At 39.9% G+C, this 22,374-nt stretch overlaps 1 protein-coding gene across 1 annotated transcript in view; it reads right to left on the bottom strand.

Moving 5' to 3' along the window:
• TMED10 (transmembrane p24 trafficking protein 10) overlaps nt 1-21,474 on the bottom strand; it is a 31,487-nt gene extending 10,013 nt beyond the window's left edge. The window contains exons 1-3 of the mRNA XM_045563656.1: nt 21,183-21,474; nt 3,264-3,375; nt 32-105 (exon numbers count right to left, since the gene is read on the bottom strand). Coding sequence (XP_045419612.1) covers nt 32-105; nt 3,264-3,375; nt 21,183-21,407 — 411 coding nt within the window. The 5' untranslated portion in view covers nt 21,408-21,474. The remainder of the gene's footprint in view (nt 1-31; nt 106-3,263; nt 3,376-21,182) is intronic.
• Between the last annotated feature and the right edge of the window lie 900 nt (nt 21,475-22,374).

Here is a 22,374-nt window from a genome sequence, read left to right as displayed (position 1 = left end):
TCCCTCCTCTGGCTGTTACAGCAGGACATACCTCTTCATAATTTTTTGCCTCCACTCCATGCTTCATGTCTAGGATCACGAGTTGGTCAGGTACCCGCCCTGTTCCTGAGAAAGAAATCAAAGGATTCATTGTGTGGAATACTTAAAATTCCGGGAAATCACTCACCCACCCTCCCTCTCCCTAACCCCTACCCTCTCAATAGAGGGAAACAGCCACAACTCCTCCCCCTACTCAGCTGCAAAAAATTCCTGGCTCTGGCTAAAATCACAAACATTCCAAACAAAGCCTCTGTCTGTGTGGGATGCCGGAAAGCAATGCGAACATGCTACTGGCAAACATATCTGAGCAGGCAGGACACAAGACACTGCAACTGGTACTACAGAAGAATAAAATAGGAGAAGAGAAAACATGTAGGCTTATGATATTGGAAAATAAAAGTCCAACCAGTGTGAAAGTGAGTGGCATATAGATCAACAGATAGTAGGCACCAACTTAGGCTGAAAATGCGTATTTCCACATCTGAAAAGGTTGCCTTGTCAAATTTTGAAAGAAGGTCATGCCCAATTAGGATAATTGAGTATATGCTAAGTTTGGATTTACTTAATACAAACTTGAGTACTGAAAAGGATATAGGTTTTATCTAATATTCCACTTTAATTCAAATATTATGATCAATGTATGGTCTATTTTAATAGGTGAATAAAATGTTATAGGGCTATTCCCACTAAGCCCTTGAAACAGCTCAAGGAAAAAACTTTACAATAGGAGTACAAATCTCAGGCATGAATCTTGGAAAGAAAAATGTCTATTTGGGATAGTAGGGCCAACAAAGCAGTGTTCATATTAGAAAAGTTAATCTGATTCAACTTGATCAAAAAGGAACTCTAATCTTAAATTATCAAGTAGGAGAATGGGAAAGACCCAAAGAGCCCGAGAAAACTGTTCGGCTCCAATCTCCTGGAAGTTACCTACTTATAAAATTAAAAGCTGCCTGCATGAAATTTAGGAGTTTTGGGAAACTTGGTGCCACTTAAGCACTGGGGTTCCTGAGACCAGAAGTCACAGGGAATGGTAATGCACTCACTCTATGAGGACTGAGAGACATTGGAGGTTTTCTGAAATGAACTGAAGTCAGTTCAATAACTACTCATTCAAACTCACTGTGTACTAGAACTGTGTTAGAGATTTTCAAGGGTTATGCTATGGTTTAACTGTGCCACTCAAAGTTCATGTGTTGAAAAATTTATTATCAATGCAACAGCACTGAGAGGCGGGACCTTTAAGAGGTGATTAGGTCATGATCACATTTAAGAGGGGCCTTAACATCATGAATGGATTAGTGCTGTTAGCAAGGGAGTGGATGTGTTACAAAAGTGAGTTTACTCCCTGCTTGCTCTCTTGCACACACTATCACCATGTGATGCCTTCCACCATGTTACTGTGACACAGTAACAAAACCCTCACCAGATGTGGCCTTCTCAATCCCAGACTTCCCAGCCTCCAGATAAACTTTCACTGTGTATAAATTACCCAGTGTGTGGTGTTCTGTTATAGCAGCATAAAATGGAGGGTACCCTAAGACAGGGTACAATCTGCCTTCAAATAATTCAGTGGGGATCTAAGACATACATACATACATAGTTATGTCAGACGTACATAACAATTACAGTGAAAATGCAAAGCAGTGTAAAATTTTAAGCCAAAACAACTGGTTCAGATAATCCCGGCTATGGAGCAAAGGGAAGAGGAAGGAAGAGATTAGTTGTGGACAGACTTCACTAAAGAGGGAGCACCTAAAGGCAGGACTTGGGCAAAGTACTCTAGGCAAAAGGCAAAGCATGGGCAAAGGCTCAGATACTGAAATGAATACGGCATGTTTAAAAAACAGTAAATAACTTCTTTTGGATAGACTAGAAAGATTAATTTGAAAGCAAGAGAAATAGTTTGCATAGGTAAGATTAAGAACAAACAAAGACAAGTTACATATGTCTTCTGAGCATTAAACCAACAAATCTCCAAGCAAAACAAAACAAAATGTGCCACTCAGCATGGTCTGCTCTCCCAAATTCAATGTGTAATTGTGATTATGACATTTCCCATAGGAGATGTAATGCAAATTTTTGCTTTTCCTTCATCACTTAAAAAGTTGTGAAACCTAAGCAGCTCATAACCTGACCTAGTCCAAATGATCAAGACACCCTCTTCCTAACAGAGTCTTCCAGCTATTTCCATTTGTCATAGCGCACTGCAGTCATGCGCTGCCTAACAATGACAGACTGCATACGCAACTCCAGTCTCATGAGATTATACTAGTTTTTTTACTGTATCTTTTCAATGTTTAGATACACAAATACTTACCATTGTGTTCCTGTTGCCTACAGTATTCAATACAGTACCATGCTGTACAGCTTTGTAGCCTAGGAGCAATAGGCTATACCATATAGCCCAGGAGCATAGTAGGTAGGCATACCATCCAGGTTTGTGTAAGTACACTTGGTGCTTACACAACAACAAAATTGCCTAAGGACCACTTCTCAGAATATATTCCCATTGTAGACATATGACTGCATTAGCATTATTCAAGCCCAACTGAAACCTCAAAACCACAGATCTCTGGCTGGTCAGAGTCCAGACTATGTAGTCTCTTGCATAGAAAAGTCAGCCTATCCTCCTAGCTGATAACATGGCCCTAAAGGGTCTCCTTTGTGAAAAATACCCTTCAGTAATTTCTCTCTGCATTTGCCTGGCAAATAGACAATCCTTTTTTTTTTTTTTTTAAGATTTTATTTTGTTAGAGCCGTTTTAGGTTCACAGCAAAATTGAGAGGAACAAACAAACACTTCCCATATCCCTCTTACCCCCATATGTGTATAGCCTCCCCCATCATCATCTCCCACCAGAGTGGTAGGGTTCTTACAAATGCTGAACCTACATTCACACCCCCTTATCACCAAAGTCCACAGATTACATCAGGGTTCACTTTTGGTGTACATTCCAAATGTAATGTTGGGACAAATGTACACTGACATGTATCTACCATTAGAGTATCACACAGATACTATTATCCTCTGTGTTCCACCTAATCTTTTACTCTGCCTAGACAATCTTTCAAAAGGTGCTTCAAAGACTACAAGATATCAGGTCTCCATATCAGAATGAAAAAAAGAACACAAATGAAACCAGATTTTGAGTGCTGACTATAGTAGGGGGCACTAAAGGTGGGGAAGATGCTTAATCCAGGGAAAACACTCTGACTACTTACCCTTGCTCTCAAAACACACTTCAAACATGTCATAATCTTCAGTGGTAAAGGCAAATTTCCCCTTGGTTGCATCCTCCTTGGAGTAGAGAATATGGCCAGCAGAATCTGTGATCTAAAGTAAAAACTTATGTGAGAATAGGCAGCTAATAACACCCAGGAAGAGAACTTAGAGAAACTGGAGAGATAGAGACACTATCGATAAAAGACAGTTGATAGTTCTCATTATGATGACTATGTTACAACATCCCCAAAGACAGGAACTGGATTAGAAGATGAAACCCAAGTACAACAAATTTTATTCATTCAAACAGCCTAACCACACTGCAGGCTAAAATCTGTTGCTGCTAAGACACACCAAAAAGTTGATCCAGGCAATGCTCTACGTTACATAAATTGGGGTTTATCAGCAAAAACTCAACCTTATAGAACATAGACTTAGTTTCTTTCATTCCCTACAGAGGGACATATCACAAAAATGGAAGTGGCCAATTACTAAAAGATTATACAAGAGGGAGAAAGACATGTAAAAACACATTTCTTCTATAGAACAAATCTGATGGGGCAGGGGGTAGGGGTAAAGAATAGAATCAGGATACCTTACAGAAGGACAGAAGGAAAAGAAGGCATGCATAGAGAAAAAAATCTGGGAGATCTGTTCCTGCAAATTTCATGTTAATTTTGTCCACAGCTGCATGGGGTGGGAACAAAACATGGGAGATAAACAAAATATTTCTCCTAAAAAAGATATTCTTGGTTTCCATAAGTAGTTATTCTTTTCTAGGTCCTCAGCTTTATTTCTTCAAATTTAAACTGCTCCATTTACTAGAGAATGGCCTACAAGCACAAACGAAGGGGCATATGTTGGTGTAAGTGAATGGCCACATACAAAACAAGGGAACAACATGGTAACTTAACATACAGGATCTCAGGCTTCTTTTCTAGAGCACATGGCTGTCAGAAAGGTGATGAAGACACATTTCATCATCTAAAACAAGAAGCTATTTTACAACATGGAACACAAAAAGTAGTAGCTTCGCTATATTAATCTGGATGTGCTAATGCTATTTGTTAAAACAGAAGTCTTTTATAGGTGAAATTTTAAACAGGAAATTAAGTAGCATATGTTTGTACTTATGTATTTAAAAGCACTTTATAATAGTAGTTATTTCTGAGGGGTGAAATTTCCTCTTTATATTTTACTTTCTTTCAACTTTCTACAAAGGCATGTTCATTTATGGCCAAAATAATAATAAAGCTATTTCACTTTGGAAAAAACTGTAATAACTAAAGAAAGTTATCAATACTAGATAAATTTGAAATGATGGGTTAGTAAAAAAGGTTTTATGGTACATCTTCTAAATTTCCTAATAACAGCAGTTAATATTAAACAAGTGTCTTCTGCCATCCAACATCTTTCATTAATTTGTCAAGCATTTAAGATATCTAGATCTGTGCTGTCACTGGGGATGCAAGGATGAGTAAGATTGTTCCTGTCTTCAAAGGCAGGGCTATGAGTCTATATGAGCGGAGGGATAAGAAATGAGACACCTTCATTGTGGATTTGATTAGCATTTCCCTGATGATTAGTGATATCAAGCACTTTTTCATATATGTTAGCCATTCGTATGAGGTGATGAAATATGCTAATTAACTTGATTGTGGTAATCATTTCACAATGCCTATGCATATCAAAACATATTATCTTGAATACACAGAATTTTTGTCAATTATATTAATACCTTAATAAAGCTAAAAAAAAAATGAGACAGCTTCACTGCAATGTGAAAAGCTTGCCACTAGAGGGTATGCACAGGTGCCATGGTATGGAGGGTCAAGGTGGGTGTACAGGAGGGAGTAACATGTGACGAGTTCTAAAGGATAAATCTCAATCAAGAGGAGAATAGGGGCAAAAACATTCAGGGTAGAAGAAGTGAATATGGTAAATATGAAGGCCTGGAATCTAGAAAAAACAAACAAAAATATGGCATCCTCGTAACACTAATAGCTAATAGTTACTAAACACTTACTAAGTGTGAAGTACTGTACCACTGCTTCATATGCTTTTTTTTTTTTTTGAGACAGAGCTTTGTTCTGTTGCCTAGCCTGGAGTGCATGGCATGATCATAGCTCACTGTAACATCTTATTCCTGGGCTCAAGTGATCCTCCTGCCTCAGCCTCTTGAGTAGCCGGGATTACAGCCATACACCACCACATCCAGCAATTTTTTTATTTTTTTGTAGAGACAGGGTCTCACTATTGTGCTCAGGCTGGTCTTATACTCCTGGCCTCAAGCGATCCTCCCGGCTTGGCCACGAAAGTGCAGGAATTACAGGCGTGAGCCACTGAGCTTGGCCTGTGTTTTAAATTTAATTCTCACTATAACCCTATAGGTAAGAATTATTTCCCCCATGTTCTACAGGAGGAAACTGAGGCACAGAAAGGTTAAGTAGCTGGAGAAGTACTGGCCAGATCATGCAGAACTACCAAGTTAATACCAAGCTAATGAGTTTAAATTTCGTTAGTACAAAGTGGAGAGGCAATAAAGAATTTGAAGCTAGAGAATAATGTGATTCAATGTACAATTTAGAAAGATGAATCTGAGGTACTGTAAAGACAGACTAAAGAGGGACAACACCAGAGATAAGCAGATGGGTCAGGACACTACTCCAGTCCTCCAGTTGAGAAACGAGGAAGGCCTTGGGTATAGTGAGAAGGGGACAGATACGAGGGATTTTAAGGAGGTGGAATTTACAGGACAAAGTCAGAAAGTAAATGCCCACAGGGATTAAGTGAGAAACATACTGAGTCTAATAGAGCAGCATAAATAACAGGGGGTGGTGGGCACTATGGCAAACTGGAGAAGCCAGGAAGGCCATGGCACTCAAGGCTTTCAGATCACCCAATTTTTCAAGAGAAACTAGACATTTTAACTTTTATTTGAAATCTAATTTTTAAATCTTCACAACCAACCTCAACATTTGAAAAACAATCTCAAGGCCAAATGAAACACGCCTATCGAACCAAGTTCTTCTGGGCCAACAATTTTAACCTCTGCATAAGCCCCAAAAAAGCTGACTAAAATCACAGAAAAACTGGGCAGTACTGAGGTCTTAGCTAAGATAATGAACCACAAATTTCTAGTGGTAACATCTAGCAGCCAGAATGCAGGAGCAAAGAAAAGGCACATGCGTTAACTGATCTAAGCCTGGGGTTCCATACTGAGTGGTTTGGAAAAGGATTAAGGAATCATGCTATATACCTTATAATCTTCAATTCTCTCAACAACCCCATGGAGATCAGGCTTATTATCCCCATTTTACTGAGGAGGAAACTTAGTAATTTGTCCATTATTACAATTAATAAATCATGATATGTGGATTTGAGAAAGTCTAGAACTCATGCTCTTTCTATATTCCATGTTGCCCCTTGGCAAAAGGAATGTCTGAAAGAAGTGGAATGCACAGAAGCAAGAAAGACTAACAGAATCTTTGGATTCTGTGGATCAGTGCAAATCAGAGAGCTGAGAGTCCTCTCAAGTGGGACACAGCAATGTTCAGTGCACATTCTCCACCTCAGAGAGATCAGCACACAACCACAAGGTAAAGACCCTGAAGTCAGCAACAGCTAAACAACCATCAAGGGCAATTTAGCCCTGAAGATTCCTAAAGGCCTCTTGTTCATGTGACACTTTTTCTGAATCACCAACTCAAAGAAAAAGCATAAAAAAAGATGACTTTAGAACCTTGGATGTGCATATATTATAAGGCAAAAGGGTCTGGGAACTAATCAAATCCCAAAGTGTCACCACATTGTAGTCACCAGTATGGTGCCACTCTTCCTTTTTTCAGAATCAGTTCATACCACTCAGATACCCACTTCTCCATTCCCCAATCCCTCAAAAACAAAATGACAATTCTCAAGGGCAAAGAGGAAGTTCAAAAAGGTAGACAGCAGGAATAACAGATTTTCACATTCCAAGCTGCTCTAAAAACCCTAATTTGGACTTGACTCCAAGGAATAAAGTTGCAGACAACATAACTTCTCTAAGGTGAATTTGGTTTAAAATAAGTTTCCAGATTTGCTCACTGCACTATTTAATTCTAAAGGGAGAAGGTAAGAATTATAGGTTGCTAGAAATGTTTAAATATAAGTGAAACCGGTAGAGGACAGCAGGGAATAATCATCAAGGCTACAGCACTGAACCTAGGAGTCATCACAGATTTCATCATCTCTACACTAAGGCAAGGAAAGAGACTAGGTCATTGGTCTAGGACAAACAACTCAATTTAACAGGGCTTACAAGATGTGGCACACATTTGTCCAACCACCTTATTTCCTGGAAGAGCAGATTATGATCTCTTTATTTTCTCCTAAGACATTAAAAATGTCCTTCAAAAAAAAATTTTTTTTAATTTAAGGAGAGGAGTCTCTTCACATCATAAAGGGGCTTAATGTAGGTAGTAACATTCTTATTAAGGCACTGGTAAAAATCTTTCATTGAGTTACTTTGCAAATGAATTAAGAAATCTGCCACGTTTTTCTGAAAGATTCCAGAAAAATCCACACCTCCAACAGGTACTCAGAAGGGGTAAATTATTATTTAAATAGTGCTCTACCACATTGTACTGAGGAATCCTGGAAGAACTATTTGCTTTGTCTCTTCTGTCTATAACATCTGAAAAATTATTAAAAATTCATTCTAGGCCAAAGACTCAAATGCATTTTAAGAGGCTGAGGGCAAAGGACCCACAACTGCAGCCTGCATCTTTTATCAGAATGAAATTTTCCTCCCAGAAACGGTGTGTGATGATGCTTCGCAGTTCCCTTGGAGCCTCCACATGTCTATACTCCCTATAACCTTCAGATGACACAACTACACAAGGGTATCTATCTGGATATTTGGAAATCCAGGCACGCAACTTGACACCTGAACTTTTAGGTTGGGCTAACTCATATGGACTATAGGGCATTCGAAAAGATCCTTAGGTTTTTCTGAAAATCAGCAGATTTCCTATCTAGCTCCTATAACTTTGCAGTTATTTAGGGGCCAAGCCATTAGTCTTAAAAGGGAAAAAAAAAAAAATCACATCCCCTAACCCCAACATCATTACATAAACCAGCAGGTAGCTAAAATGAGGGAATAGGAAAGTGGGCCAAGCTCAATGACTAACCAGAGCTGGCAAAGTCTAATAGGCTGAAATGACAGATTTTAATTTCCTTTACTTAAAATGTTCTGATTACAGATCACCTTAAAAGATCATTTGGTTTCTCAGGAAATGAGAGGTTCCTCCCCCTGCTTAAATTCTACTAGAGAACCACCTTGGTAATATTCTACATAACTGCTGGTTTTACCTTTAAGGGCTTAGGAAGCCCTTAAAGGATTCTTTTCTTCCCTTTTAACAATAAAAATACGTATATTTACCATAAAGTTATTTAATTAAACAAAGGTAATATCAAGCTATAAAGTTTGTCCATATGACATCAATGCATGGGAAGTAATAAAGATTTATTTCTAGATAACACCTTCTGAAGAAAGCAAACCAAAGTTCACAACTTAAAAAGTTGGAAGAAAAAAGTGTTAATTGTACATGCAGAGTAGCTGATGTCAAGAATATGTGAATACTCACACTGAAACTGTCAAATAAGTGAGAAGACAGGTCACTGGGAAAATAAAACTCACTCAGAATCGGATTTTCTTGGACCATTCTAGGCAGTGGCTGGAAACAGGTTCTTGAGTAGATCCTGCTCCCCTGCTCCCGAAGCCTGCCCCCATTCCTTTACCAAACATTTAAGATAATACCCTGCCTACTTCAAAAGGGTCTCAAGTAACTTAGACCAATAAAAGCAATTAGGAATAAAACAGAATAGAGGTCACCTGAAGGAAGAAACATATGTGTCATGAAGAACCTGAATTCAGCAAACGATATTCGCACAATAAATTTGGCTCTAAGTTTTCTGGAACACAAGATTAAAAGGCCAAAAGAGAAATAAGTTGGGTTACACATCATTTGTTTTCTAACGAAAGCTCACAAATTTATCTCAGGGACAATTTTCCTGGAACTAACCACGAACAACAATTTATCAGGAAGGTCCTTGTAAAAGGACTGTGACCAGTATTAGACTCTTCATCTTCAACCACGGTCACGCTAAAGATATAATACAGTTAAAATGGGTGCTTTTAGTGACCCTCCCTAATGATGAATGGCCTGACCTAGTCAAGAGGTAGGACCTGGTTCTCTGCTCTGCCCCCCAACACTACCACTTTTCTCCCCATCATAGCCCACTCTTGCTGCTCACAGAATTCCAGCCTTACTCTCTAAAGTTGCAAGAAGGATGAGATTATTTTTGGCCACCTGCTGCTACCACAATTGTGTTAAAAAACAAACAAACAAAAAAGCACCAGGAAAAGTGTCTTAAAAATATTACTATTCACCCAGATTGGTTTCTAATACCCTTCCTCCAATAAAAGGAACCAGGGCTCCTTGGAGAAACGGTTGATCCTAGGACTGAGGCAGGAACTGTATAAAATGAGCCTGGAGCATCTTGTAGTGCCAGAAAGTAAGGACGTGCTCAAAAACAAGAACAAAAAAACACAAGAATGGGAGTTTGTCAAAGAGCCATAGCAGCCAACCTAAAAGGCATACAATAGCCAAAGCTGAAACAATTTGAGCAACAAAATAAAGTAGTATTGGATTATAATCCAAAATATACAATAAATATTCATGAATCGATACTGATATAAATGATTGAATACATAAATGGGGAGAAGACAAATCTCCCAGGGAGAAGACTCTCAAATAATTTATATAGACAATGTACCCCTAAGGAGGTGATGCATAACTCCTCACTCCTGAAGTGTGCAATGCATAAAGTGACTTCCTTCTAAAGAACACAGTATAGAAAGGGGGGAAAAAGTAACTTTATAAGTGGAGAACCCTGACAGACACTCACTCAGCCAGATGATCAAGGGTAGTATGACCAGTGATAAATCACGTTGATATGATGTGATGAAATGACACTTTACCTCTGTGGTCTTTCTCCCCAAAACCCATAACCCCAGTCTTATCATGAGAAAAACATCAGACAAATCCCAGTAAAGGGGCATGCTACAAAACACTCAAAACTTTCAAGGTCATCAAAAACAAGGAAGGTCTGAGAAACCGTCACAAACTAGAGGAGCCCAAATAGACATGACTGAATATAATGTATCCCGAATGGGATCCTGGAACAGAACAAAGGACATTAGGTAAAAAAAAAACTATGGAGATATGAATAAAATATGGACTTCAGTTAGTTTATAATAATGTATCGATACTGGTTCATTCATTGTGACAAATGTATGGTAGTAATATATTAACAATAGCGGGAACTGGGTGTGGAGTATATGGGATCTATACTATCTTAATTATTTTTCTGTAAATCTGAAACTGTTCTAAAATAAAAAGTTTATTTGAAAAAAATACTATCCAGAAGGATGAAGTCAAACACACCTTGTAGTTCCTAACTCAGGAATTTAGAAATAGCAACTCCCTTGTAAAAGCCCTATATATTGAACAGAAATGAACTGAAACAGAAATAGTTGGCCTTTTCTCTCTTTGAGAGACAGTACAGCATAGTAATTAAGATGGAAGGTTGTAGAGTTAGACTCAGGTCTGTGCTCAAATCACAGTTAACGCCACTTAGCTGCAAAGCCTTGGTCATGCTCCTTAACCTCTCTGTGCCTCATTTGTAAAACAAGTACAATTGTACATACTTCATAAGGTTATTGGGAGGATTAGATGTAACACAGGTAAAGTGCTTGGAAAAGTGTTTGTCACATAGCAAATAAATGTTACTATTATTGTTAACATCATTGCTTTTATGTTTGTTGGTGATAACTCAGAACTCTGTAAATATAGGCAGTCCCCCAGCTATGGACGACCCAACTTACGGCATTCTGTATTTACAAATGGGCCCCCAAGGCTCTCCCTAAGGATAATTTATAATTAAATTAATGATTTGGGAACTAGTTTCTTCCACGCATGTAAACAAACCTGCATGGCATAAGTGGTTTGTTGGCGTGCAGCATCTTTACACTAGCAGCTAGTCTCACAGATAGAGAAGCAACTGACAGAAACACAAGAACATGAACAATCAGAAAATCCAGACAAAAAAGTTGACAACAAAAGAATTAACTTTTGTCTCATTAAAGCACGATCTGCTAAGCGTGAGGAGCAAGATCCTAACATTGGTGGTTTACAAAGTTTTACATGTAGTTAGTGAGATATCAGCTGCTACAAGGCCACTGATGATGAAAAAAAGAAAAAGGCTGTGCAAACAACCCTAAGTACCTTTTTCAAGAAACTGATTTCAGTGGTAAGCTCCTCTCCTCCAGCAACAGAATCAAATCCTGATTCTCCAGCACCCACTCCATCCTCTCCAGCACCATCATCTCCATCATATTCCAATTAATGTTAACCTACCTTCTTGCCTCAAAAATGCCCCTTCCAGTAAGCAAGACACTGATACAATATTAGGTGTTAACCTTTAATATTCTTTTTTGAAATTTCTCCTATCTCTTATCTAAACTTTTTGTATGAGTTTGTTTTTATGTTCTGTTTGTTTGAATTAAAAGGAAAAGCACACTAGTTTCTGTAACTTATTACAGTACAGGGGGAGTATTATCATTGCAGTAGTACATTACCAAATCTGAGCCATTATAGTATTGTTATTATTATTATTACCATATATGTACTGTTTATCAGGGATCCAAGTTACATACAAATCCAATCTAAAGACATTTTCAGGAATATATCTCATCAGTAATCCAGGGACTGCCTGTATTTAGGTCACTAATCATACTTCCAATCTAACAGTACTAACAGATGGGAAACTAGCTGAAGTATGCTATGTTGACTAAACCCAGGGATGACTGGGGCCTGAATGGTTATTGCATGGACACAGAGAGAAAAGGACACATAGGTACATTCTCAAGAAAGCAGCAGCAAGATTTAGAAACTGAAAAGATAAACAAAAATGCCTAACAGAGTACGTATTCAATCCTTTTAGCTGATAAAAAGGGATAGTAAGGAATCAAAGATGATGCCAGCATTCCTACCTGTGGTTTTTAACCTAATAAGGAATAAACCACATGAAGGATCCAACATTAGGGGTATGGAGGGAGGGGGAAGAAAGGACTGTGGTTGCATACATAATGATCAGGGGTTGTGGTTCTCTATGCTTCCTTTGGTAAGAGTTCACAAGTACACTTGAGCCAATAGGTCTTTTTCTCCTAAGATATAAAAAAGCAGAAAGAACACCAATGCATTAAAGATCCTGTAGTTTTAGACTAGAAAAAACAGTGCCAGAAACACTTTCAAAAAGCTACAAGTCACCAATGTATCTCTTTAAAAAGAAGAACATGGACAACTCTGATGGCTTAGAAGCTTAATGGGCATAAAATGAATTTACCCTGATCTTATAAACAAGAGCAAGTATCAAGTCTATCAACTGTATTCCTGAAATCAAAGGATCACATCTATATTTTACCCAGAACAAAGTCAAACTTAAAAAGGCCACGAGCAGTATTTAGCAACACTAAATTCTTTCAAATTTCCAACACAATTCAGTGATGGTATAGCACAGTACAGAAGTATTGCTTAAGCTAAAATATGATCAAGGAGGCTGGGAGACTTTTTGTAGAAGTGTTGAAACCAGAAATAGAAAATTTCCAGGCACTGGCATGATAATGGATAGATGCTCTCTTCCTGCTTCTATCAGCATTTGCTACATTAACTTAACATAGGCAATACGTCATGCTTGACTTGGAGGAGGAGGAGGTGGGGGAATGAAAAGGGGAGAAAGAGGGGAATGAGAATGAAAGACGGGCGGCTGCCTTAACAATACTACTGCGGGGGTGAAGCCAGATCAAATGTTTTTTTTCATACTGTTCCAAAGTTATTTACGGTAAAACCTCCAATGTGACCCTTTTAGGCACAAACAAAGCCTTGTTCTTTCTTAACAACTAGTCCCTTGATTTCCCACACTTCATGTTGAACAATGAGATTGGGGGCACAGGATAAAGCAGATGACATCAACTTTCCTCAAGTCGGAGGCTTGTTTGGGAACCCAAATTCTGGTCTGTGGCCAGCTGGCTGATTTCACAGAGGGCCCTACTGTCCAGGCTGCCAGGCTGTGTATGCATATGGGGGCAATGGCTCAGGATCAACCACCAGTCAGCAATCCACAATTCACACAAGAAACAGCATAGAAGTCATTGCACCCCACTAGGTTACCTTTAAAAATTTGTTCCATTTTCCTAAAAACTAGACTGTCTTCAGAAGTCATCATAAAGATATGGTGTGGCAATTTCAAACTCTAACTAGCTCCCTTCCTTAGATCAGTTCAAAACAGAGGAGACTGTAGAAAACTGTTTATTGAATAAGTGACATATCTCAACTTCTATGGAGAAGGAAACACAAGGTCAAGTTTTAATAAAAAGCTAGAAATTTTATATATAATACAAAAAGAATCTAGATTTATGCTTTTAAAAGCTAATGTACCAGGCTGGCCGTGGTGGCTCACGCCTGTAATCTTAGCATTCTGGGTGGCCAAGGCAGGAGGATCGCTTGAGGTCAGGAGTTAGAGACCAGCCTGAGCAAGAGCAAAACCCCATCTCTACTGAAAATATAAAGAAATAAGCCAGGCAACTAAAAATATAAAAAATTAGCCAGGTGTGGTGGCACAAGCCTATAGGCCCAGCTACTCGGGAGGCTGAGGCAGGGGAATCACTTGAGCCCAGGAGTTTAAGGTTGCTGTAAGCTAAGCTGATGCCATGGCACTCTAGCCTGGGCAACAGAGCAAGACTCTGTCTCAAGATAAAATAAAATAAAATAAAATAAAATAAAAATAAAAGCTAATATACCAATTAGCCTCCTGTACTGAACCATCTACTTATTGACCTGTTGCTAACACAGTGGACACTAGTCCCGCTAAATACAAATTGAAACGGTCATATTTTTCCCAATAGAAAAAGATCAGCCTAAGTAAGGCCCATAGGATAGTTATTGATTAAAAAAAGGATGGCTATGTTTGAGGAATGAGCAACAAGCATCCTATTCTTTCTCCTTTCCAGCACAGAACAGCCCTCAGTACAGATACCATTTATAAAAAGCTGAAATATAATCATTCCAAATAAAATAATCTGAAAACTATAGCATGTATAGTATATTTTCATACAGCTTTTGGTGAGGGGAAAAAAAATTATAAGACAATGGTTTCCCAACTGCCAAGTTGCTTCCTCATAATTTTTAGGCTTAAAGTTTGGTAGGACTATATGACTCAAGGTTGAACTCTTCAAATGATCTGTTTGGCTTTCTTATCTATAAACTAGCTGGGAAGGATTGAGACTATAACTGGGTATAATATCCAAATTTTAGAAAATCTCATTTAGCAAAATAAATTGTTAATTAGCATTAGCACTCTTGAAAAATGACAACAAAAAAATGTTAGACCAATTAGATTATTTGGAAAAAGCTGAAAAGGTGTTTATAGATGACTTAAAATTTTGAGTCCTTCCAACAGGCTTTTATTATGGACCTGAAATAATGGGGAAACTTCCATATTCACTATGAATGATGAGTTGATATTTCCTGCTTCAATTCTGTGCAGCAAAGTCTTTATATCTGATACTATATAGCCGGATTTAGCCTCATCTTGTGAAATGAGTAGGGAAGAGGGGTATGGGATAGACTCAACTGGAAATCTCAACACAAAATGTCAATATAGGCCTAAAGCAGGTATCTTTGCAGCAGAGGCCCATCCATCATTTCAATCCATTTCTGTCTGTTCAGAGACACTTCCCCTGACCACTCAAATACTCTTAACCCTATCAATCACCCTCTACCCCTTCCGCCTGATCTTTCCTTAAAGGACTTATCACTACCTGAATTTGTGTTTTTTAACTTGTTTTTTGTTTTTGTTCCCCAAGAGAGCTCAAGAACCTTGTTCCCTGTTCATCCTATATCCCTAGCCAGGGCTGGCACATACTAAATATTAAATATTTGTTGAATGAATGAAGAATCACAAACAAAATACTCAGAATTCCTCTCATAAATATTCCATATCTGATTATTTCTTTCTTTCTTTTTTCTTTTTTTTTGAGACAGAGTCTCACTCTGTTGCCTGGGCTAGAGTGCCGTGGCGTCAGCCTAGCTCACAGCAACTTCAAACTCCTGGGCTCAAGCAATCCTTCTGCCTCAGCCTCCTGAGTAGCTGGGACTACAGGCATGCACCACCATGCCCAGCTAATTTTTTCTATATATTTTTAGTTGTCCAGCTAATTTCTTTCTATTTTTAGTAGAGACGGGGTCTCGCACTTGCTCAGCTTGCTCAGGCTGTTCTCGAACTCCTGAGCTCAAACGATCCACCCGCCTCAGCCTCCCAGAGTGCTAGGATTACAGGCGTGAGCCACCGTGCCAGCCGATATCTGGTTATTTCAATGACATAGAGGGCAAGGGGCTCAGATTAGCATTTTTTTTTGGAGACACGGTCTTGCTCGATCGACCTGTCTAGAGTACAGCAGCACCATCATAGCTTACTGCAACCCCAAACTCCTTGGCTCAAGCAATCCTCCTACCTCAGCCTCCCAAGTAGCTGGGACTACAGGTGCACAACACTACACCTAGCTAATTTTTCTACTTTTTGTAGAGATTGGGGGTGGGGGGGGTGTCTCGCTTTTGCTCAGGCTGGTCTTGAACTCCTGACATCAGGTCATCCACCCACAGAACTAGGATTACAGATGTGAGCCACCACACCTGGCAGCAATTCAATTTTAATTTGACAGAGAGGAAAGAAAAGAGTACTAACATCTATAGAACACCACAATGCACCCTACACAATAAAGAACTCACCCATCTCAATCAGTCCTTCTAACAATTCTATGAGCTCTATCATCTCCACCTTACAGATAAAGGACCAGAGGAGAAAGGTAAATAAGTCCTCCAAGACCATACACCCTTTAAGTGGTGGAGTTGCTGGGATTTGAACCAAATCTACCTGACTCCAGATCTAGGCTCTTTCCACTACAGCACAGGGCTTCTCAAGAAGACTACGATATTTAACTCTGTTGTACTACAATGTGTACGTTAAACTGAAGTCACAAATATGAACAAGACACTAAAGAGTTCACAAAGTAAGCACTACACTACATGAAAAATGCCATGTAAAAAAGGATTGATGGAAGCACATAAGAGGTGTGGAAAAAGCAGAGACTGATCTAGGTTAAGAGAACATTATGTTCAAAGAACTGCAAGGTGCTTAGTATGGCTAGAGTCAGAGTGGAAGGAAGGAAATAAAGAGGAAGAGGGAAAGATCAGAGATGAGGCAAGGATAGTGCCTATTCCTTTGTTCACTCATTGCTTATGATGAAGTCCTACTGTGTGTCAACCACTATATTAGACAAGCATTGCAAAGATGAATGAGACATAGCCAAGGAGCTTATAGTCTATCCCAGGAAATTGGTAAACACACACTTGCAACAGACTGATACACGATAACACAGGTGTGTTCACTGGATATTAAGATTCTCCTAGACGGCAAAAAGGTGAAATCAGGTTAATCAAGGCACTACACTCAGAGATCCTTCTCAGAGAGAATACCTCATTCACTACAACCACCAAATGCCAAGCCCTGCTGGCAGGTTTGCACTATAGAAAGTCCCCAGTTCTCTTTCTACCTCAAACCAAACCACAGCTGCTTGAATCAGGGGAAGACATGTGACCAAAGAGAAGACAATCCATAGGCTGATCAGAGACCTAAATATGGCCTGGCATATAAAGAGGAGCTCTTGCACTCAGCAGTTGCACTTCAGAAGCCAAAATGATGCACAGAATCCTTGAGGCAGAGTCTGAGGCCTGAGTGGTCAAAGTATAAGAAAAAGCGGAAGTGAACAGACACTATGAACAAGATTGCATAGCTCACAAACGTGTTCTGTGGCCTGCAGAGTATATTATATTTTTAAAAAATGACACCCAGCTTGTGGTCTCTAAATACTATTCCCCACAGAAAAAGGAATCAGAACTCCTTGGAAATAGCTGCTCTGAGGTCAGCGGATAGACATACACAAGATAAGCCCAGAACACCACCTCAGTGCACCAGAAAACAAGGCGGCTATCACAGCATAGCAGGATTGTGTCAAAGGATACAGGAGCCAATATGAAGCAGCCAAAAGGACAAATTGAGCATAAAGAATGGATACAACTGACTAAAACATAATGAATCTAAAAACTGAAACAAAGCAATGAATTCACTGTAATACTTAAAAAAAAAAAAAACCCTCATTGGACTGCACTAGAAATAACACACGCAGCAATTCCTTACACTGAAAATTGTCAGAAGAAATAAATTCTCCATTTATCCAGCCTACATGAATTATAAATTTTAGGGTAATTAGTCTTAATTTATGAATTCCTTAAGAATAATTTTAGCTAATAAATATGGAAGGAATAACAAAATTAGAAAATCATCACTTTGCCACTTTAATGAAATAATAAATTCATACAGTAGTCATGAGGGGATTCATAAGTGAAAGATTAATGGGAAGCTTTACAATGGAAGCTTTAGGCTCTTACTACCTGGCTAGACAGAAAAATACACCCCCACCCCAAGATGTCTACATCCCCAGAACCTATGACTTTGTAATTTTACATGGCAAAAGGGACTTTGAAGTGATTACATTAAACTAATGGTCTTGAGATGAGGAGATTATCACTAGGGTCCTTATAAGGGAAAGGAGGAGGCAGGAGAGTAAGAGAATGAGATGAAATGGATGATAGCAGAGGAGGGAGGGAGGGAAGAAGAGAGAGGGCAGAGACGGAAGAGGTAAGGGGGAAAGAGGAGGGAAAGGGAGAGAAGAGTTGAAGACATTGTGCTACTGGCTTTGAAGATGGAGGAAGGGGACATGAGGCAAAGAATGCAAGTGGCCTCTAGAAGCTAGGAAACCAAGAACACTGATTCCTACCCCCACCGGCACCCCAGCTTCCACAAAGAACACAGCCCTGCTGACACCTTGATTTTAGGACTTCTGACTTCCAGAACCGTTAAGATAAATGTCTGTTGTTTTAAGCCACTAAATTTGTGGTAATTTGTTAACAGCAGCAGGACACTAATACACACCTGATCCCACAGCTCAATCTTAGCAGCTTACTGGGGCACAAAAAGTACTGTGTGTTCCTGCCGTGATGCCACATGGAGTACCCTCAACAGAAAGATAAACCTAAATCTAATTACAATCTTATAGCTGATTCCTTTTACAAGAAATATTGGAGAAGAACTGGTTAAAAGACACCTCTAGGAAGCAAACAGACAGATCCAAAATGTAGGACATTCTCTGAGGGCAATTGACTCCAATAATTCAATTGTAAGCCAAAAAAAAAAAAAAAGATGAGTCAAAGAGTAGACTGATTAAAGACTTGAGAAATACAAAAAATTAATTTTAAATAGATATTTTTGAGACAAGTGGGAAAATCTGAATATGAACTGAGTATTAGATGATATCAAGAAATCACTGTCTAGTACTCTGGGAGGCCGAGGCAGGTGGATTGCTCGAGGTCAGGAGTTCAAGACCAGCCTCAGCAAGAGGAGACCCCGTCTCTACTAAAAATAGAAAGAAATTAGCTGGACAACTAAAAATATATAGAGAGAAAAATATTAGCCGGGCATGGTGGCACATGCCTGTAGTCCTAGCTACTGGGGAGGCTGAGGCAGTAGGATCGCTTAAGCCCAGGAGTTTGAGGTTGCTGTAAGCTAGGCTGACGCCACGGCACTCACTCTAGCCCGGGCAACACAGTGAGACTCTGACTCAAAAAAAAAAAAAAAGAAATCACTGTCAATTTTGTGAGGTGTGATTATACCCAAAAAATACTATGGTTATGTTCGTATTTTAAAAGAGATGCATTCTGAAGTATTCAGGACTGAAATACCATGACATCGGGATTTACTTTAAAACAATTTAGCATAAAATGATAAGAGGGAAGCAGTTAAGATGACACAAGCGTGAAGATCTTGATAATTGCTAAATCTGGGTAATGGGTACAAAGATAGACTCACTGTACTATTCTCTGTAACACTGAAAACAAACCAATGCCAAAATCAATTGGAACTAACTGGTGACATTTAAAAATCTGGGGCTTTCACCTCAAAATCTGGATTTCTGACTTCATTTGAAAAATCAGATGTGGCAAAATGGGGGATAATTTAGAACAGTGGACACTTATCATCATCATTATTTTTTTTTTTAAACATCTGGCCCAATTCATTTATGTTACCTACTTGGCACTTGGGTTTAGAACCCTGTTTGATTAAGCTGGTTAGCAGGCAAGAGAACAGAATAGACACGGAAGAACAACTGAGTGATAGCAAAATGCTAACGTGTAGATGCAAACTCCTGCTTGAGGTTCCTTCAGCAGCCATAGATCTAATATAATTCCCATAAGGCCATGCTACATACACTGAAAATAGTTTATACCTTCCAAAAAAAGTGGAAATAAATTACATCTATTACCACTAGTGAGTTCCAGTACCTTAAATGTAAGTTATGGTCCCATTATATCTGAAGCTTTATTAAAAAGTAAAAATGGCCGAGCATGGTGGCTCACCTGTAATCCTAGCACTTTGGGAGGCCCAGGTAGGAGGACTGCTTGAGGTAAGGAGTTTTAGACCAGCCTGAGGAAGAGTGAGACCCTATCTCTACAAAAAACAGAAAAACTGTTGAGGCATGGTGGTGCGCATCTGTAGTCCCAGCTACTTGGGAGGCTGAGGCAGAAGGGTTGCTTGAGCCCAGGAGTCCAAGATGGCAGTGAGCTATGATGACACCACTGCACTTTAGACAGGGTGACAGAGTGAGACCCTGTCTTAAAAAAAAAAGTAAAAATGTTTCTTCCCATTTAGTCTAAAAAGAGTACCATTGTCTTAAAAACGAGAGAGAAAAAAAAAAAAAGACCACCACCAGACCTATTGTGATTGAATAAGATTATCTAAAATGCAATCAAATCCTGACTGATATAAAACTATATTAACGTCTCAAAGACCAGGCCAGAAGGCCACTCTTTAACTGCAAAATGGGACCAAACTGGTATTCTGGTAATAGTTGTCACCATCCAAGAGTATAGCTAACATTTACATAAAATTTGGCCAAGTCCAGACTATGGCATACTAAGGAAAAGGAACTAGAAACTGAGACCCTTCTGTAACCAATAATCAACTTTAATCAATTGCAAGAATTACAAATTTAAAACGAGGAGAGAATGAGATTGCAGTACTTTTCTCTCAACATACTTAGCTACCAAACTAAGAAATCAGTTCCACGTGTGACACTTACTAGTTTAGGCTGCCTCTCTAAGCATCAGTTTCTTCATTCGTAAAATGGGGCTAACAGTACCTACCTACTCCGAAGGATAATGCACGAACTAAATAGTAATGTATGTAAAGTAGCACAGGAACTGACACAGCAGATGCTCAAAACAGCAGATTTTATTAATCACTGTCAGCTTTACTGTCTCCATTATTTTCCTACAGGTAGCGTTGTGTCTTATGACACCAATCCCCATAAATACTCAACATCGAAAGACTTCTTTGGAGAAGTTCAAAGTACCTGAGACCAAAACAGGTACAGGACCCTGACAATGGCCACCCCAGCTCCGCTGTCATCACATCCGCCACGGCCTCAAGGCCTTTCTATGGGCTCCCAGGCATTGGTGCCCAGCCCCGCCCCGTGAATGGTAACGAACGGGGTGAGGGGGCGGTCTCCACCGCACGTCCTTCGCGTCCGGGGAGGCCAGGCCAACCCCCAGGCCTTCGTTGCCCGACTCCCCCGTACCCGGGCCTCCCCTCGCCTAAACCTGTGGTCTTCCCTCCCGGCCCTACGCCGCCCAGTGCCGCACCTTGAGGTGGCTGCGCAGGCCGCCCGCGCCTCCAGACTGGTCGGAGATCTCGTACGCGCCGGTCACTAGCAGGTCCTTGTGGATCTCCTCGCGGAGGCACTTGCGAGAGTTAATGGGCAAATGGAAAGAGATGGTGAAGACCAAGCTGGGGCCGAGCAGGAACAAAAGTAGCAACGCCAACGGGCAAGGGCCACTCCAGGCTAGTGGGCCAGTCAAAACAGACATGGTGCTGGAGATTCGTTCACCTCCCTGGGCCTCTACAGCGCCGGAACCGGGAGGACCCACGTGACTCACCTCTGACCCACTGTTGCCGCCCACGCCATTTTGGAGTCTGGCAAATAGAAGCAGACTATATAGCGAATCTTTTTAAAAGGAAGAAAGCATGTGACACCATGTCACAAGTTTAAGTGGTTAAATAAGATTTTTCTAGGAAATTATTGCAAAAGTTTTATTTTTGTTGAGGTTAGTGGCCATTGAGTCGGCCATGGCAAGTATGGGCACCCCCGGAAGTAATTCTCCTTTAACTTCCGGAAGATGTACCCGCGAGTTTTGAGGTCGGTGACACCATAGCAACCAAGCCCCAATAGGAAACAGCCACAAGGCCTTTCACTGGGCCCGCCCACCGGCCGCCTGGCTGCGCGGGCGGAGGCGGAGGTTGAGTCTGTGTTTCCCCGGGCTGGAGTATCTTGCAGCCACGCAGAGCGCCTTGACACCTTGGTGACAGTTGTGACATTGAGGCACCCAAGAGGAAAATTTCGAGGAGAGATCTTAATATGGTTATTAGCGAGTGTGGATCAGAAGAAGCTGTGACAATCACACCACAGGCGTCCAGTTCGTGCCCCCGACTAGGGTATTTGGGCTGGAATAACTGGCTTTCTGAATGTGCATCTTATTATTTTTTAGCAAAGAGTGAGCATCTTCTATGCTAAGTTATATTCAAACTAAATTTGAATTGATTTAAGTGGAATAAAATACCACGTTTTGGTCCAGTCTGAGAGATGACCATAATTAAGGCTTTACTAGGTAATCGAATATTTGTAGGTTTTAAATGCACACTTTAGTGATCAATTGACTATCTATAGTAAGCAAATTCACACAGTCATCATTCATGCATTCATTCAACAAATATTTATTGAGTACCTACTGTGTGCCAGACACTGCATGTATACCAACATGTTTATTGATTTAACAA

This window comes from Lemur catta, chromosome 1 (genome assembly GCF_020740605.2).
Source record: "Lemur catta isolate mLemCat1 chromosome 1, mLemCat1.pri, whole genome shotgun sequence".
NCBI lineage: Eukaryota > Metazoa > Chordata > Mammalia > Primates > Lemuridae > Lemur > Lemur catta.
This window is presented reverse-complemented; position numbering and strand designations above follow the sequence as displayed.